The 20527-nt window shown below is 33.4% G+C and overlaps 1 protein-coding gene across 1 annotated transcript in view; it reads right to left on the bottom strand.

The window, feature by feature from the left end:
* Positions 1-20527, bottom strand: part of LOC111695526 (uncharacterized) — a 72281-nt gene that overhangs the window by 14101 nt on the left and 37653 nt on the right. Inside the window, exons 28-42 of the mRNA XM_023464894.1 lie at positions 19422-19477; positions 18207-18333; positions 16894-16962; positions 16468-16551; positions 15897-15983; positions 15763-15817; positions 14340-14654; positions 13486-13584; positions 11400-11499; positions 7904-8005; positions 5934-6351; positions 4594-4723; positions 3904-3953; positions 1597-1769; positions 812-956 (exon numbers count right to left, since the gene is read on the bottom strand). Of these exons, the coding sequence (XP_023320662.1) occupies positions 812-956; positions 1597-1769; positions 3904-3953; positions 4594-4723; positions 5934-6351; positions 7904-8005; positions 11400-11499; positions 13486-13584; positions 14340-14654; positions 15763-15817; positions 15897-15983; positions 16468-16551; positions 16894-16962; positions 18207-18333; positions 19422-19477 (2010 nt within the window). The remainder of the gene's footprint in view (positions 1-811; positions 957-1596; positions 1770-3903; positions 3954-4593; positions 4724-5933; positions 6352-7903; positions 8006-11399; positions 11500-13485; positions 13585-14339; positions 14655-15762; positions 15818-15896; positions 15984-16467; positions 16552-16893; positions 16963-18206; positions 18334-19421; positions 19478-20527) is intronic.

The raw sequence follows: 20527 nt of genomic DNA, 5'->3' as shown, positions 1-20527 counted from the left end.
ATATCTAAGGTCCGTAACATTTGGTTCCAAAGATATAGTGATTAGAAAATCAGATGTTTGTGGCAAAGACTCAATTCCTTTATATCGATATCCACTCTGACAACTTTTAAAGGAAATGAGTCTATGCCACAAACTCTGATTCTCTAATTTGTAAACCTAAAATGTTGTCCGTAACATCGAATAACCGAAAGTTCGAGATTATGTACCTTTTTTGTAAAAATTAAGAATTGAATGATAAGGATTATTACAAATTTTTAGTAGTACATAACTATGTAAGTGTTCAGAAACTGTGAGGCGGTGCCACGAACTCAAATTTTCAAATCCCTATATCTTTTCAATCTGATTGTGTAAAACTTTTTCAAGGTTTGATTATTCGATCTATCAAAATTCATAGTTTAAAATATCAAAGGTTTACAACATTGGGTTGCAAAGGTTTAGAGATTATAAAATTCGAGTTTGTGGTAAGACTCAATTCCTTTAGTTATAAATGCATGTTCTCCTTATAATTAGAGAAATGAACAGGTTAAAAAGCAATTTATTTTACCTAACATTTGATCTAACAGATACCCCCCCCCCCCCCCCCCCCCCACATTTTATGGCACTGCATATCACGGGCAGCCGTAGTACATTTGAATTTCCGAGTCGGGTCAACCTTTCTGGTCCCAGTTTGTACTGTACCTACAGGACTAGCCGGTGCAACAAGGTTGACGCGGTCAGACTTAATGCTTCATATAGGTTGAATTTACTTTTACTAAAGGGGCAGAGGTGCGTGATATGTAAGTTTTTAATCTCGAAATGTAAAAATGCTGACCTTGTGTTTCTGTAGACTCTGAACGATGAACCTAATTGGGTTTCCAGCTTTAGCAATAGCAGCCACAGCTATATCCTGGTCTGAGGTTAGGAGAGGTACTCCGTCAACCTCTACAATACGGTCTCCTGTACTCAGATCTCCGGTTCTAAAGATATAATTTCTAATAACAAATATCTACAAACTTATGAACTCGTTCATCAATTTCTAAGACCTTCCAGACTTCAAACTGTCACCACTGAACAACTGAACATTCGCCACAAATTATAATTTTAATTCCTATATCTTTGCAGTCTGATGTCAAAGATATTTGATATTTTGAGCTGCGAATTCTGTTAGATTTAATAATCGAAGTTTGAAATATCTATCAAAGGTTTGCAGTTTGCACCACCAGGTTGCAAAGATATATGGATTGGAAAATTAGAGTTTGTGAGGAGTGTTCAGATCCTTTTAAACAGATAAAAAACGGCTCCTTAAGGGGATGTTCGCTAAAAAAAACAAGCTACGTGTTTACTCTCAATGTTTCAGGGATTTCGTTTGGGTGAGCCACCTAGCGGCAAAAAAATAGTCGTTTAAAGTACATCGTACATAAAAGGTAGTAAATATTATGAAATATCAACTGTACACGAATGTATCGAATTAAATTCGACATTTATAGGTTGTAATTTCTGAGTCATTAATTTAAATTAAATTAAACTATTTACGATCAACATGGAATTCAATTCAGTATTAGTCTATGTCCCTTTCATTTTTCACGAACACTCCCTTTAACATTAGAAAAAACTAACCTTCCGGCCGGACTTGATGGAATCACGTTCTTGATAAATATGCCTGCCACACTACTACTAGCTGCACCGGTCATTTCAACCTTACCGCCAACAATAGATATTCCTAAGGGTTGACCAGCCTCCCGGCATACTTCTACCAAGCGTTTAGGTCCCCAGTGCTTTCCTTTTTCAACCTAGAATACAGACAGTATAATATTTATCAATGACGAGAACAAACGAAGAATAAATGTGTGAGAGTTCACCTCAATTTAATAAACTAATAAAAAAGCTGCAATTCAGGTTTGTCGATAGGTATGTAAGTCACACTTTTTTTGCGTCCTCAAAACATTGCTCAATTTCTGATTTTTCTTCTGTAAAGAATAATATCCCTACGTCGAGTTTTATATAAAACTTAGTTTTCTTTAGATGAAGGTCTAATTAATCTTTTTATCGTTATTTCCTCCAGATATAAGAAAAACCGCGAAAATATAAATATTTAAATCCGCGAGTTTTTCTTTAGTGACAAAACCAACATAACATCTACGATAAAAGAGAAGAGTCTCCTTTTACTATTAAGTTATACTTTCATCTAAAGTAAAGGGTGTCCCACGAAACATGACAGTTGGTGAATAGTTTAAAATGTCTTCTTCCATAATAAGTTATTGGTTACCAAAGAAAATGATAAACAAAATATTCAATGGCAGTCATATTTTAGCTAATTTAGATTTCAAAGATAAAAATATGTGTGTAAAAGATTTTTAAAACTATAAATAAACTGCAAAAAGTCTTTAACATCTAATACAGCATATGGAAGTAGACATTCAAAACTATTCACAAACTGTCATGTTTCATGGGACACCCTGTATTTTTAATCTCCTACTGGTTAAAACTCCTAATTTCTACGGTATAAATCCACAAACCACTGTAAAATAGGAGGAATCGCAAATCAGATGTTTGGATTTTTATGTCAGAGAGTCCTCACTTTCACACCAATTTTTCATTTTTGCCCGATGAATGTAAATTTGTTTTTTATTTTGTTTTAATTTCTTTATGACTTTACAGTAAACATTTTCAAAAGTATTGCATGCCGCCAGTCTATAACGCTTTGTTTGACGGCTTTAAAATGACAGCAAAAAACGTGACGTGGTGTATTCTCTCAGACATGTTTAGCTCTAGTCCGTTTTCCTAGTTTTTGGTTTGTTATGACTTTATCCAATTCAGTAAAGTCCATTTGTCCACGTGTTCCGTATGCAGTTACAGTTTTAACTCTTCAGACAGATATTTTAAAATTCTGAAAACTTGAAGATTTCATTTTAAATGTAAGATCATTTTCGATATTTAAGCAGATTTAGACTTTACAAGCAAGATGTGGGCGGTAAGCGGCGGAGAGGGGGGCGGATGTGGACTGATAGGGGGTGAATGGGGAAGGATATTGAATTATAATTTTTTAAATTAAATTGCTAAAAATTCTTAAGGCTCTTACAGTGTAAAACTCTTTCTTTAAAAATTGGCATTTTTTCAAGCTAAATTTTTCTATTTGAACTTCCTCTTAGGGTTATGGGCCCAATCGGTTCAGCCGGTTTGATGTTTATTGGAACAAACACGCCAAGACAAGCAAAAGGAAGTGAGGCTACAAAACCAAATTTTCTAATACATATATCTTTTGCAACCTGATGGAGTAAACCTTTGATATTTCAAACATAGATTATTTAATCTAACAGAATTCATAATTTAAAATATTTGAAGTTTCAATTCCTTGGAGATAAGGTTGAGTTTTAAGTTTTTACAGTTTTGTAATGAAAAAACGGCGAAAAATATTAATGAAAAAAAAATCAACCATGATCAACAACTATCAATAACTATTTCAGTCTGCGGCAATTTTTTTAAAATTCTTTAATTGCGAGTTTTAAAAATCTTGTCGGAAACGTTTTTCAAGTTTTAGTTTTCTGGATGTTTTGGTAGAATCGGAAGATAATGTAAACTTAAATGGTTTCAAGGAAGCCGGAAAATAAAAGTTTGAGAAACAGGTTTATAGCTCAGGAGAAGGGGAGCGCCTCAAACTCTAATTTTCTATAGTCTTGAAACCTTGCAATCTGATGGGGTTCGATCCTTGATGAATGTCGCTATGATCAATAAGTCAAAGATTGAGATATCAAAGGTTTACACCATCAGGTTTAGGAATTAAAGAAGTTCGTGAGTTCTTCTATTTCGATGCGTAGACTTTACAAATCCGTATTTATCATATATATATTTTGACACCCCTATGCCTCCTTCTCGAAAACAGACCCCCCCTTCCCCCCGGCTCCAACACATTTTTTGTAAAATTACCTGAGTATGCATATTTTCCATCCTAGGTTCGGTTCCTTCTCTACCTCCTACTAGAGTAGATCCAGGTTATCAAACAACTAACCCTATCAAAAATGGGGGGGGGGGGGTCAACCCAGGTGTTTTTTATTCATAACTTAAAAACGGTATGCATAGGGTAGGGTGGAGGGGTAGTGTAGGGTGGGGTAGGGTAGGGTGGAGGGGCAGACAATAACTTTTTTTATTAATTAATTTATCAATAACGAAAGTGATCTAAAATCTATTTGAAAAGCCTTTGAGAAATGGATGCAATAACTTGTGTCACATGTTAATATTTGTCAAGAGTAAAAGGCAACATATTTCCAACCTATTTTTTTTAACTCTCCCTAGCACCCCAAAACAAACCTTGCAAAGTTCGACCATGGACATACATCACACTCTAATATCTCAACTCTAAGAGTAAAATCATAAAAATCTATAAAAGACAAAAAACGGACCGATCGGGAAAGGGTTTACAAAATAAAAACATCAATACATTATTTATATTGGATTTTTAAATGGGTCTAAAAGATAATTTGATGTTTTTCTAAATGTGAAAAAAATCCAATCATATTTAGATGACGATAAATGCTAGTGAATAAGGTTTGCAACGGATGGGACAGATCTCAGCCTCTCAGGGTCTATAGATTAGTATTATCAGGCTGGATTCTTTTCCTGGTTTATTGGTTTTCCATACAGAATGTTGAGAATCTGAAGAGGGTTGGATATGCTCCCAGATATCCGTAGGATTGATCAAACTCTTCTCTTTGGGGTTCACAATATCACAGATCTTTTTCTCCGAACCCTAGAAAACACACAAGATTTTGGATTTTTTTTTTGGTTACAATAAAATATTTAAAATTTGGAATAGAAAATTCTGAATCTTACAGGATTTTCCTAAACAAATTATGATTTAGAAACTACCTAGTATCCTTAACCTCTCTAAATATGAAAATATGAAGATTGAACTTGACCTTTTGCCTTTCATGTAATTTTAAAGGGAAAATTATCTAACAAAATTGTACAGTGCAGGGAACCATTTTAGACATTCGTTTTTCAGGTCTCATACTTTGTGGGTAGCCCTGTACTTATATATTATACAACACTTTTTATATAGAAAATAAAATATTATTTTTATTAAATATGATTTGTTATGTTATGGTATGTTGTGGAGGTAGAGGAATTTCCGCAGGAATTTTTTACTTCTTATTTTTCAATATAAACAATAATTTACAGGTATTCCAGGGATATCCAGTAGATATCAGGGTATTAAGTAGGTATCAGGATATCCAGTAGTTATCAGGATATCTAGTAAATATCAGGATATCTAGTAGATATCAGGATCTCTAGTAGATATCAGGATATCTAGTAGAGTTCAGGATATCTAGTAGATATCAGGATATCTAGTAGACATCAGGATATATAGTAGATATCAGGATATCTAGTAGATATCAGGATATATAGTAGATATCAGGATATCTAGTAGAGTTCAGGATATCTAGTAGATATCAGGATATCTAGTAGACATCAGGATATATAGTAGATATACTGATATCTAGTATATATCAGGATATCCAGTAGAAATCAGGATATCCAGTAGAAATCAGGATATCCATTAGATATCAGGAAATCCAGTAGATATCAGGATATCCGGTAGATATCAGAATATCCAGTAGATACCCTGATATCTTGTATATATCAGGATTCAGAATATCCAGTAGATATCAGGATATCCAGTAGATATCAGGATATCCAGTAGATATCAGGATATCCAGTAGATATCAGGATATCCAGTAGATATCAGGATATCCAGTAAAAAACAGGAAAGTAGACTTCGGATGGACGGATAATTCAAAAAGTAAATCAAAACTCGAGAAACCACTTAAATTTTTTTTTCCTAATTCCAGTGTTCTCCTGGTAGCTAGGAATACCTGCAGCGGATGGTATCCTATCAAGGTTAGAACATCCACTGCCAACTCCAACCTAACTCTACGGCTTCTCTCACGTGTCTTTACCTTCAGGTTCGGAGACTCCTTCCCTTCTCCAGTCTCTACACAGTTCTCAACCTTCTTATCTCCGTTCTTCTCAACTCCGTTCTTCTCGACCTCGTTCTTCCCGACTCTGTTCTTCTCAACTTCGTTCTTCTCGACCTCGTCCTTTACAGATCCGTCCTTCTCAACTTTGTTGTTCTCAGATCCGTCCTTTTCGGTTCCGTCCTTCTCAAATCCGTCCTTGTTGCCTGTTGGAACTATACCAGGTTGTAGAACACTTTGAGAAGGTTCAAGATCCTGCTCTAGGTTAGGTGTAACCTCCTCGACCCAGTCTATCACGGTTTCTGGAAGGTTTTCAAGTAAAAAGTCCGGAGTTGCTGCAGATTTCACGGTTAGGTCAGGAGAGAAGATTCCTCCATGGTCCGAGTCACTCAGTTCACTTCTAAAACAGAAACTTTTTACCATCTTAAAGGGACTGTCAACGTAAAGTTAAGTAACCCTCTATTAAGATATACATGAATCACTTTGATACCGTTGTAAATCAGGAATATTAAAAATGGAGGGTTTGTAATGACGGCGACTGTCTCTTTATTACCGGAAGAATTTCGAGGAAAAAACTGATCAAATATCTCAGCGATATCACTTTATCCTTTTTAGCCGCTGTGTGGCTTCCCGATAGAAAATCCGAAACTTCAGTACAAATCAAACCAAATTATGTAATAAATAATTTTACCACGAAAAATTACAATTAGGCACCCCATTCATCTTCCAAAAACAAATTGAATATAAATTTCAAATATTTTTGTTTCAAGATAAGGCTGAAACTTTGTAAACCCTACCATTCAGTGAAAAGTTGGGGCTCAGTCTGGTTTGGTTGAGACAAGTTTTATGTTAGGACAGATATTTTAAACAATTTTTGTTGTAGACTTTAGAGCAGACATATCTTGAAAAAGCTTGATTAAAAATGTTTTTAAGTGTACAATAATTTACATGTGGTGCCTTTAACCAAGCATAAAACATAAAAACCTTGAAATTTTCCTCGAACAAAAACAACATTTTTTGACATTTTATATTTTTGATCTTTCATTTTAGAGAGAATTGGTCCATCATACTTTGCTGTATATATTATATTCGTCAGCTTTATTATTGATTAACATCAACTAAATGCATTCGAATGTGTTAGAAGGGAGAATTCTTGAAGGTAGAAAAAGGGGGATTCTGGAAGGTATGAGAAGGGGGACTGGAAGGATAAAGGGCGGGGGGTTCTGGAAGGTAGGATAAGGGGGGTCTTAAAAGAGAAAGGGTAGGGGGGTTCTGGGAGGTAGGAGAAGGAACGGGACGGGTTCTGGAAGGAAAAAAGGGAAGAATCGTAGGGTCCGGATGAAAGGATACTTACTCCACCTGCTCTAGTATACTGGATACTTACTACACCAGCTCTAGTATATATAGGATACTTACTACACCAGCTCTAGTATATATAGGATACTTACTCCGCCTGCTCTAGCAATAGGATATCTACTCCACTTACTCTAGTACATATAGGATACTTACTCCGCCTGCTCTAGTATATATAGGATACTTACTCCGCCTGCTCTAGTATATATAGGATACTTACTCTGTCTGATCTAGTATATATAGGATACTTACTCTTCCTGATCTAGTATATATAGGATACTTACACCGCCTGCTCTAGTTATAAAGAATACTTACTACGCCTGCTCTAGTATACTGGATACTTACTCCACCTTCTCTAGTAAACTGGATACTTACTCTGTCTGCTCTAGTATATATAGGATACTTACTCCGCCTGCTCTAGTGTATATAGGATATTTACTCCGCCTGCGATAGTATATATAGGATACTTACTCCGCCTACGATAGTATATATAGGATACTTACTCCGCCTGCGATAGTATATATAGGATACTTACTCCGCCTGCGATAGTATATATAGGATACTTACTCCGCCTGCGATAGTTTATATAGGATACTTACTCCGCCTGCTCTAGTATATCGGAGAGAGGTAGAGAAGAGGAGGAGCCGAAAGAAAGGTTTGGTTCCTCAGAATTCAAATCCTCCTCTGGGATGAATATTATTCTAAAATAAAAGAATTCTTCAAGTTTCATCCTATACATCTGCATTATACAGGGTTACCCACAAAGGACGAGACTTTGCTGACGACTATGAACTTAAAGGGACCGTTCACTTATTTGGGTAATTACCCAAATAAGTGAACGGTCCCTTTAACCTATTATAACACTCAAAGATGTCCCTGATGTCAAGCAATATACTAGTATAATACTAGTATAGTACTAATATACTAATTGTGAAAAACGGCAAAAAAAACACATTTATTTAATTTAAAAATGCCATGAATGAGCCTTTTATCGATATCAGACTAAAATATGATTGTTTTAATCACAGAAAGTATTTGTCAGAGCCGTCATGGACATCTTTTACAAGATGTTTTACATGTGTTCCTAATTCCACATTACTGGTTTTCGTAGTTCCTATAGATCTATAGTTCGGATGATGAGACACCATTGCATTAATATTGCTGGTGTACCGTAGCTCGATAGAGCCCAGTTTGAATGATGAAACCCCATTGCAATGTAAAATTACTGGTGTACCGTAGTTTCGATATAGCCTAGAACGGATGATGAGACACCATTGCAAAATGTTTTATTGAATCATAAATATTAGATATTCAAGTATAGATAAATCTCTAGGGGATAAGTCAGCAAACGAATGTTCTGCAGATCTTTATATATTAAGTAGTAATCTCTGTTTGATTATATGTATGCCGATTTGGGGAACTATATAGCTCGAACTTGCACTTGACTATTCTAAGAATGGTTTAACAATTCTAAGATGGGTTGATTTTGTAGGGAAAGTTTTGATTGTCTGCTCTCTAAAAAAGAATGGTAAAAAATCTAAATTACGGTGCTGCACAAAAAATCCGCAAGTCACTTTTAAGTCGAGAAACCACCAATTAGAAATATGAAATTTTTAGATAGAAAGGCGAGGGTATTTTCATAATTTTTGCTTGGAATAGGGTTTTAAAAATTGAGGGGCACTTGAAATTATAACATTTCCGTTTAGTTTGTAATATTAAAGCAAAAAAAGAAGAGAGCGCAATTATATTAATGCCATAATTAAATTTGAGAAAGATAATTTATGATTCTTAACTAACTAGCTATCTAGAAATAGTGGACTATTATCTTGTTCTATTATGTTGCAGTTTTGTGTACACTCTGTACACATTCAACAGAAACTCGCGGATTTGTATTGATATATTCGCGGATTTCCTTATATCTAGAGGAAAAAGCGAGAGAAAAAAAATTTCAGACGTTTTTTCTAAACAATGTTGTACGTAAAACTCAATATAAGTTCATTTATAAACAAATTGGCCTGATATGCATCAACAATTAATTAGGTATAATTGCCAACAAGAACTGAACGATTGTAGTGTTAGTTTAGTTTTTCTTTAAAATGTGTCTCATGGAGCCTTTTTGGATTCAATATTGTCTTTTTTACAAATGAAAAGCACGAATTTAAATGGGTTCAGTTTTGTTCAATGTCGGAAATGTTATTAAATTCACTAAATCACCAAGAAATATTGAAACAAATCCTACAGCAGAATCTATTAAATCCGCCAAAATAACTTGATGGTAAAGAATATGCTGTGTTTGTGTATAGGTCAAGGTGTTGTCTATTGAGAATTGGTTCCAGTTGCTTCTGTTGTATTGTATCAGCTGCTTTACTAAGGTTGTATCGGAGAGAGCTAGAAACCTCCGAGAAGAGAGGATGCTGGTCTCACATCCTCCGTTATCTTTATTATCTAATCAAACCAACTTCTCTGCAACTCAATTCAAGGTTTTGTTCTCAGGTGTACTTCATACTAAGTGTAATTGCCACTAAGGTGTACTATGTACTGAGGTATATTTAGGTGTACTAGATTAATAAAAAGTGTACTAAGGTAATATAATATGTACAAACTTATTTAAAGTGTACTACGAATTAATAAAGTGTTCTGCGGTATATTTAACTTTACTACGAATTATTATTGTGCTCTGCAGTATATTAAGGTGAACTACGGATTATAGAAGTGTACTGAGGTCTGTTAATGGAATGTTTTAAGGGATGTTTAACTGTACTACGGATTATAAAAGTGTACTGCGGTATATTTAACTTTACTACGAATTATTATTGTGCTCTGCGGAATATTAAAGTGTACTATGGTATATTTGACTGTACTACGGATTATTAAAGTGAACTGAGGTAATTCGGACTGTACTACGGATTATTAAAGTGTACTAAGGTATATTTGACTGCACTACGTATTATTAAAGTGTACTGAGGTATATTTGACTGCACTACGGATTATTAAAGTGTACTATGGTGTATTTGACTGTACTACAGAATATTAAAGTGTACTGAGGTATATTTAACTATATTACGGATTATCAAAGTGTACTGAGGTATATTTAACTGTACTACGGAATATTAAAGTGTACTATGGTATATTTGACTGTACTACGGATTATTAAAGTGTACTGAGGTATATTTAACTATACTATGTATTATTAAAGTGTTCTGAGGTATATTTAACTATATTACGGATTATTAAAGTGTACTGAGGTATATTTAACTATACTACGGATTATTAAAGTGTACTGAGGTATATTTAACTATATTACGGATTATTAAAGTGTACTGAGTAAAGTGTACTGAGGTATATTTAATTATACTACGGATTATTAAAGTGTACTGAGGTATATTTAACTGTATTACGGAGTATTAAAGTGTACTTAGGTATATTTAACTATACTATAACGGTTTATTAAAGTGTTTTGAGGTATATTTGACTGTACTACGGATTATTAAAGTGTACTGAGGTATATTTGACTGCACTATGTATTATTAAAGTGTACTGAGGTATATTTGACTGCACTACGGATTATTAAAGTGTACTATGGTATATTTGACTGTACTACGGAATATTAAAGTGTACTGAGGTATATTTAACTATATTACGGATTATCAAAGTGTACTGAGNTGTCATGATTATCAAATAAATTTTAGAACACAATATTTGCTCAAAAATACACTTTTAAACTACATTAACATTTAAGACCATAAGTTCAAAAGTTCCATATTTTCTTGTCATCAAAGTCTTATTTTTTATGGATAAAATAAATAATAATAAAATAATAAAATATAGAACTTTTTATTTTCCGTTTATGTGTTATATATTTAGAAAAATAACACATATCTAAACTTAGTTTTAAAACCTTTTTATTGTTAATCTCCTCAAAAACACTAATCCGTAACTTTTGTGAGCCGAAAACCAATGAGACCTCACGCGAATCCAGTTAAAGTTTATTCACGAATAAAAACTCTTAATCGCTTCAAATTGATGTTTCGGCTGTTGTTGGAGATTAGCGTTGTTTTGTTTAAAAGTTCCGACATTTAATAATATTATACTTACTGCACGGTTTGACTTGGCAAGGTTCTGTTTAGAACCGCTTGAGCTTGGATACTTGTAACCCGCCATAAGTTCTCTCCATTCACGCTAATAATCATATCACCTAGAGGAATAATAATTATAATAATAATAATGATAATAATAATAATCATGCCACCTATTAATAGTTAGTAAACTTTACTTAAAAGGGAGTGACCGGCTCTGTAAGGTAGTTGAACTGAGTATGCAGTGTTGTGGAAAACTTTTTTCGGATTCATTTGAGGCATATTAAACATATTAAACAAATAAAGTAAAAATTATACAGAAATTAGATGGAACATATCGCTCAAAAGAAACTTGTCAATAAATCAATACTAAAATCGATTATTTCGTTTTCATTTTTATATTGAATTTCTTATTTTCTTTGAATTTATTCGCAGATTTCTTCAATTTCTTCAAATGTCGTCTTTTCAATAATAATTTTAGAAAATCTGCAGAAAATCTTTGAATAATAAAAAACCAGAATAATGAGAAAGTAGAAACTAATAATTAAACAAGATTACTTATTTTCGAAGATAAGATTAATTTTTATTTTCTCAACATGTTCCTATCCATGACGTCTGTAGTTTATTGTAGAACTTATTTACATTTTATGTCGTCGTTATTTAATGATTTTAAAAAACTAATTATGAAAACGTATCCACCCCCAAAGTAGGAGTTTGGAACGTCGAATTTGCTAACAAACTCAGGATTTACAGATCTTTAAAAAGTTTAATATGTATCAAATGAATCCGAAAGAAGTTTTCCACAATACTGCATACTCAGTTCAACTAACTTACATAGCCGGTCAATCCCTTTAAACCATAGTGGAAAACTTTGTGTTGGATCTCAGGTTAAATCTTGATTCAGAGGCTTAACCGGAGATCTTCACGTTGATGGCTGAACCTTAGATACAGAATTTATTTCAGATATGAAACGCTGTCATTCCACGATTAAAGACTTTAAGCCCGTCATCTTTAAAGTTCGTCGATTGTGTACTGGATATCTAGTCCAGGCGCTAAATGTACCAACTGTATACTGGATATCTAGTCCAGGCGCTAAATGTACCAACTGTATACTGGATATCTAGTCCATGCGCTAAATGTACCAACTGTATACTGGATATCTAGTCCAGGCGCTAAATTTACCAACTGTATACTGGATATCTAGTCCAGGCGCTAAATGTACCAACTATATACTGGATATCTAGTCCAGACTCTAAATGTACAATACACAAATTCCCAGCACAGAGCTGGGAACTTTAGAATGGATAACCTTTAATCCCGATTGCTTAATCCGAATATCCACTGTGGAAAACTTTAATTTTGTCCTTAATCCACTCTTTTTCATTCTCTTTGGATATCCGTACGTTGTTTTCTCCAATCAGAGTGCAGGAATATAGTTCATAAATTGTATTGACCAATGACAATTCTATCAAATAAGAGACCATCGTAATTTCTAAGAAATAAAGAATTTTTGTCCGCCATTTTGTAAATTTATTGATGAAAAAATATGCAATAATACGTTTAAGATTTTAAAAAAATAATTTAACTGATGTATTAATAAATAAATGGGTAAGAAATTAAGTGAAGGCCCTTCCAGTCAAGAAAATGAACAAACATAGCGTTCCTAGAATAAAATTTGTTGATTTAAATAATTAATTTCGAGAATAACATATTCTTGAGATTAAGTTAGTCTCAAGATTAGCAAAAAGAGTAGATTGAGCATAAATCCTGATATCCACCATTCTTAAGTTCCCAGCTCAGGGAATTTTAAAATTGAAGAGGCGTGGTTAAAATTAGATTGGGGGAAATTCCTCTATTTAAACTTTATTAAGGTCTTAGTTATGCTTAGTAAAATAGATTTCAAACCATCGAATCTTCATATTCTTTACCAATGACTCTACCTACTCCCCGCCCACCCAATCTTTACCTTCTCTCACATCACTAACTTCTCCCTCTGTTCCTTATTCCTCACTTCTCCCTTTGTCCCCATTCCTCCCCCAACTTCTCCCCCAGTCCATCATAAGTACAGGTACATGTACAGATACAGGTACAGGAAAAGAACTCACCTAAGCGTATCCTACCATCCTTGTATACCGGAGACCCAGCTTGAATTGCTCGAGCCATGCAACCACAAAGATCCCAGGCTAGAGCTTCCACCACTAGTCCTGTACAGTTTACAGTGAACACTGTACTTAATATTGTTCATGTACAGTTTATGTACAGTTTACAGTACTGTAGCTACATTGTAGAGTACATTACATTGTTAAAATTGTAAAAAATTTGGAACGTAAGGGCATTCTATAACGTGGTCTGAATTATCTAAGAACTTTTACAGACCACATTTAAGAAGGCCCAGGAAATTTAGCATTTAAAACCAAACCTTTTTACCCGCGCAAACATGTTCCTGAGGCCCAAAATGTTCCGAAACTGGTGTTTTGTTCGAAAATTTACTTTAAAACCGCGGATTTCTGAGTGAACAGTCAGAAAGTCTAGAACATTCCAGGTCTCATGAGTTTCTTTAAGCTTTAAGAATACCTTAGTAGTGATTTTATATTTTAAAACAAGGTATTATATGTGAAATAAGTGAATCCTATTCAAGGGATGTAGGGTCAACTCAATCCAAGGGATGTAGGGTCAACTCAATCCTATTCAAGGGATGTAGGGTCAACTCAATCCTATTCAAGGGATGTAGGGTCAACTAAATCCTATTCAAGGGATGTAGGGTCAACTCAATCCTATTCAAGGGATGTAGGGTCAACTAAATCCTATTCAAGGGATGTAGGGTCAACTCAATCCTATTCAAGGAATGTAGGGTCAACTCAATCAAATCAATAAATGTTTCTTGTAATACTCAACAATCAAGAATTAAAGAAAAGATATAGTCAGGTTCTTTTTTGTGACTCAGAAAGTATTTACTGACCTAGAGATTCGTTTCTTTGCTTCTTCACACTAATCGAATATTTGGTGAGTGTTGGTAGGATTACACAGCTCGGTTCAGATTTAAACTTTTCTCCGGGTTCAGGATCAAGATAAACAATTCTCTGGTAGGGTTGGTTTACTTTCACATCAAGGTCCAAAGTCTGGGGTTTCAATCTTTTTCGCGGGTTTTCCAAACTGGGAACAGGTTGAGCGGAGAGAGGAGGAAAGGAGATCAGTTCTTGTTCTGTAGAATCTGTCTGAGGGCAAGGTACTGGTAGAGGTAGCTGTCTAGCGTTAAGGTCACTTGAATCAAACTCTAAAAATATATACTTCTCTTCAGAAACTGAGTTAGGAACTAGTTTAGATAAATTTTGAGTATAACTCAATAACTATACCTCCCCTCCCCCCAGTGATATTTTATAATCAACACATTGAACCAATGAGAGATAATTAAATCTGGTATGTGTTAAACTTCTTAATTCAAAAGTTATTTAGCTTAACTCTATCTCATTTAGAAGATCACAACTTAATCTTAATCTTTAGAGATAAAGTAAAAAAATAGAATTATTAATAATTGCTGAGAAGCTCAATAATATAGAAAAATGATAAACTATCAAAATGTTGTGATTTCTGAACAAAAAAATGAAATATTGAAAGAAAATGAAAAAGAATGAAAGAAAACATGTTTTCCAGGTACTTATGAGAGAAGTGTGGATCTTTAAACAACTTGAAATGGTAATGATTGAATAAAATTGAAGGCAATCTTGATTAAACTGAATCTGAATTAATTAGTACATAAATTCAAATCAAAATAATGATTAAAAAAATAAATAATAACGAATAAATTTTATAATTGAAAATGTTGATGAATAAGGATAAACTGATGAAAATGCAAAAAATAGAAATAATTTTCAAGGAAAAAGAAAAATTACGATTAATTAAATAAAAACCATGAAGAACTAAATAAAACCTGATGAGTATTCCTTTAACACGGGCAGCCATAGTACATTTGAATTTCCAAGCCGGGTCAACCTTTCCGGTCCCAGTTTGTACTGTATCGCCCGGACCATGGGTAAATAAAGCATACACTCAATAGGACTAGCCGGTGCAGCAAGGTTGACGCGGTCAGACTTTAGGTTTAATTTACTTTTACTAAAGGGTCAGAGGTACGTATTAATATGTCAAACTTTGATTATCTAATCTAACAGAATCCATAGTTTTAAATATCTAAGGTCTACGATGTTGGGTTGCAAAGATAAAAGAATTAAAAAATCAGAGTTGGTAGCTAATGACTTTGATATCTTTCATTATGTGCCAAATAAAAATCATAATAAAAACAATGAAATTAAAGACAAATCAGATAAAAATGATGATGGGCTGAAAGAAGATCCCAATAAATCAAATAAAAATTATTAAAAATTTACCTAGCGATGGGTCTTGAGCAATTTTATCACTTGAACCTAAATCTTCAGGTTCCAGCTGTAAAATTATAACATTTTAAAATTTCTTTTTTCAAAAAAAAATATTTTAAAAATTATAATTAAACTTAATGTTTTACCAATGCAACAGTAGAAAACAATGTTTCGGGACATATGGGTTTACACACTCCAATCCTAACCAACCCGCTCTCCGCTCCTTTCAAGGCCTAAATAGTATCTATATAAAAAAGGAGTAATCTATGTTTGGGTGTTTGTTTGTTTCCACGTTTGAGCATAACTCGGAAACTCCAAAAACCGATTTGCCTCAAATTTTGATTAAACCACGGGAATGTTTTTAGCTTGGTTTAAAATTTCTAAGTTAGGTGGGTTTTATAGGAAACTTAGTTTCCAGGCAGAGCTGGGTTCCCAAACTGGTTTTGTTTTAAAGGGATTGTTCCCAAACTGGTTTTGTTTTAAAAGGATTGTTCCCAAAGTGGTTTTGTTTTAGAGGGATTGTTCCCAAACTGGTTTTATTTTAAAGGGATTGTTCCCAAACTGGTTTTGTTTTAAAAGGATTGTTCCCAAAGTGGTTTTGTTTTAGAGGGATTGTTCCCAAACTGGTTTTGTTTTAAAGGGATTGTTCCCAAGCTGGTTTTGTTTTAAAGGGATTGTTACTAAACTGGTTTTGTTTTAAAGGGATTGTTCACCAACCTGAACTGCAGTGTCTAGAGAGGAATTGTTGAGCTTGTCTGAGTTTACATAAACTATCCTATCACCGGGTATCAATCTTCCATCCTTATTATTATTATTATTACTATCATTATTATTATTATTATTATTTTTATATTATAGAATAAAGAAATTGAATTTTAAAAACTATATATATACGTATATGAGTTAAGTATAAGTATATAACTATATTAATACTTGTTAGACTGGTTTACCTATTTGTTAGACTGGTATAACTAATTGTTAGACTGGTTTAACTAATTGTTAGACTGGTTTAACTACTTGTCAGACTGGTTTAACTACTTGTTAGACTGGTTGAACTACTTGTTAGACTGGTTTAACTACTTGTTAGACTGGTTGAACTAACTGTAAGACTGGTTGAACTAATTGTTATACTGGTTTAACTACCTGATAAGCTGGACCACCAGGAACAAGACTACGCACTACGATCACAGTCTCTGATAGATTGGAAGGGTCCTGAAATAAAAAATCTTAAAGGGACCGTTCACTTATTTGGGTAATTTCAGGGTAAACTAAACAGCCTATTCGCTGTTGATTGGTAATAGTCTTACTTTTCAAAGACAACTGTGGCCGGAGAAAAAGCCGATTTTTCGTTCAGAATTTGAGCGGAAAGGGACGGTCCCTCTCTATAGACACTATTTGATGTTTTTTTTCAGTAACAGCAGCCCAATAACATTTAAATTTATTATATATTAATGTCCTTATGTGTTCGTTATTATGAACTAAAATATGAAAACTTTTGATATTTGAGTTAGCAAGAAATTTACGTTTTTCGTATTAAAACATGTAAAATGTGTTTACAAAGACGACGTCTCTACGACAATCAATTCATCATTACTCGTATTTTGGTTCGTAGATTTTGTTCGCGTATGTGCACAACTTTTCATTTGTCATGCCGCGTTCAATTCAGCTTTTTACACAGGCAATACACAATTTTGAATGCGATAAAATAGTGTTATTTTAGAAAAAGAAAGTTAAAAAACAACAAAAATTAAAAAATAATGACATTTACAATTAACGATCAGATACTACAGTTTAATTTTATATTCGAAATTTATTTTGATTCACAACATACTCCGGCCACAGTTGGCCACAACATACATGTGTCTCCGGCCACAGTTGTCTTTGAAAAGTAAGACTATTACCAATCAAGAGCGAATAGGCTGTTTAGTTTACCCTGAAATTACCCAAATAAGTGAACGGTCCCTTTAAATATTATTGAAATAATTGAATATATGAAAAATACAGATGATATGAATTGTTATAAAATGAAGAAATGAATTTAAAAACAAAAGAATAATTGACTTAATTGTGAATGCATAAAAATACGTGCATAAAAAATTACTACAAAAATAGGAAGCAATTTAATTCCAATGAGAATCAGAAACCTCGGGAATAGGAAGACGACTTTTAGACTCAAGTTGTGATTTCAAAAAGTCCCATGAACAGACACCGCTGTTGTATAAACAGACCCATTTTACTAAATAAGTGATTTAATTAGTGTCAAGGGAAACTATTTGCTTTCTTACAACATCAAATACATTTATTATTGATTTAATGTCGTCTTCCTCTTCCACAGTTTTCTGGAGGATGAATTTCTAGAATACTTAATGAATGAATGAATAAATGAATAACCTGGTAGTCTAGAATACAGGATGAATGTCTAGACTACTGAATGAATGAATGAATGAATGAGTAACCTGGTAGTCTAGAATACTGAATCCAAGTCCTCTTTCCGCTTTGACTAGAACTATCTCCTCCACCTGGTTAGACCAGACTCCGGGGGGAGAGACGGACTCTAGGGACTTGGATCTGCTGCGGAATGGTCTGTGCAAAATGTTGATTTTTTATTATTTACAACGGAAAAAGAATTGAGTCTTTGCCACAAACTCAAATTTTCTAATCCCTACCGTTGCAACCAGAAGGTGTAAATATTTGATATTTCAAACTTAGATAATTTGATAAAACAGATTTCATAGTTTGAAATATCTAAGGTCTTTGACATTGCAAAGATATAAAGGGATTAGAGAATCAGAATTTGTAGCAAAAAAATCTAATCCCGATTTTTTAATTTAGCATTTTTCAAAATAAAAAAGATTAAGAACTGCAAATCAAAAGAATTAAATAAAAAGATGGTTTTAAGGTTTATTTACGAGAGAAATAAAGTCAGAAGATGATCGGATAATGAAGATATTAAAAAGAACATATTTTTTAAATCTCTTTTTTGATTGAATAATAAATTGATAACAATATATTTTTATATCAGATTAACATTCAGTTTAACATTTTGTTAAACATTCATAACACTTTGTTATTTCTAACTTATTCTATTCTATTATCATAATAAATATTCTATCATTCTAAACAGATTTATTCAGACCTATAAATATATCCGTACGTGGTGTGATTATGTTTTCGAATATATAGTTTTATAAAAATTATTTTAAAACGGGCAACATTAATATGCAATCATTTTGAATCAAATGTTTATTATTTCAATAATTACACCATTACTAAATCCTTAATCCTCAGGCCGAATTTAATGAATTTGAGCCGCGGTTAAAATTTAAGCCGCGGCTCAAATATGGTTGGTTCCACTTAAATTTGTATTATTTTTTTTCAAGATTTAAGTTTGGTTTCATCCTTTAAACTTACTGAGTCGTCTTTTGATACTTTTCATTTGAAATGCATCAGCCGAGAAATCAGCAAAAGAGAAAATCGAATTAGTTGTGTTTAAATTGTAAAATTGTGATCGAAAGAAACAGCTTTCTGGGAAATGGACCGAACTGTTAAACTAAATTAAAAATTCAGAAATTTCGACATTTTTAAAAATTATTCACGGTCAACGCTTGACACTTTAGCTACTTTTTACATAAATTAAGAAATTTATTGCAAAACATACAAGTTTAAAATACCTGGCTTGTGTGGAGGAGCTAGGATCAAGGCTGTTCAGGCTTAGATCACTTTTGGCCTGAAATAAAAATACTGTAAATAACGCGTTGTATAAATATTAATAAAATCATAATTAGGCTATACAGTTATAACCAGAATAAAGCGAAATTAAAGTCGTCTTTGTTCAATATTTTAATTAGAAACGTTGCTGAAGATGTTTACTATGTAACTGTTAAAATAGATCTTAGATCGTCTAAAATAGAATATCTTGGACGATTTTTCTGTTTTAAAGATTGAACAAACATGATTTTCATTCCAGTTTTTTCTTGTTATCAGTGTAGGAAATGTTCAAATTGATTTTATTAAATTAATATTAAATCTTTCATTGCAATCTTCATCTTGACGTATAGTGATCCAAAGGTTGCACGCAAGGGCGTATACAGAAATAAGTCTGGGGGGGGGGGTTAAAATTTCAACTGTAACTTCAAAACATTAGGCTTTTTGGATATCAGACATAGGTATAAGTTACTCTAAAGGTTCACATACAGTTCATTTATCTTGCAGAAAAACATTGTTTCTAAAAAATCGACATTTTATCATACTGTTATGTTAGTAATAATTAGTATTTAAACTAGAGATAGTAAAAAACATTTTTGAAAATAAAAACTCAACTTGAACTTAAATTCTTTGAGATGAAAAAAAAGACAAAGGTTCAAACAAATACAAACAATCGCAATCTTGTTTGCTATGGCTGTCAAAACGACTGAATCAAATGGGCATAATTTTAGTGAGGAAACTTCTGGGTACCCTTGGGGATCACATCACCTCCAGTCCAAACTCAAGCCTTTGTGGCTTGGCATTAAAAAATAATTGTTTTCCTTCGCTATCCCTGATCGATAGCGCCCATTCGATTAGAATAAATGTGCATTCTAAATTAATTTTTCATACGGACTTCTGTTATGGTATGTGGCTCTGGTTCACGTATACAATCTTCTTAGTGCACTGAATGAACAGCAAACTATTTTTTTATGTTCTCCAGTTTAAGGTTTGAAAAGTGTAAAAGCTCTGAGTTCTAGGGGGGACAGGTCTAGGGTGGGGCACTGCCTCCTTGCCCCCGACCCCTGTATAC

The sequence above is a fragment of the Eurytemora carolleeae genome, unplaced genomic scaffold (assembly GCF_000591075.1).
Source record: "Eurytemora carolleeae unplaced genomic scaffold, Eaff_2.0 scaffold90, whole genome shotgun sequence".
Lineage (NCBI taxonomy): Eukaryota > Metazoa > Arthropoda > Copepoda > Calanoida > Temoridae > Eurytemora > Eurytemora carolleeae.
This window is presented reverse-complemented; position numbering and strand designations above follow the sequence as displayed.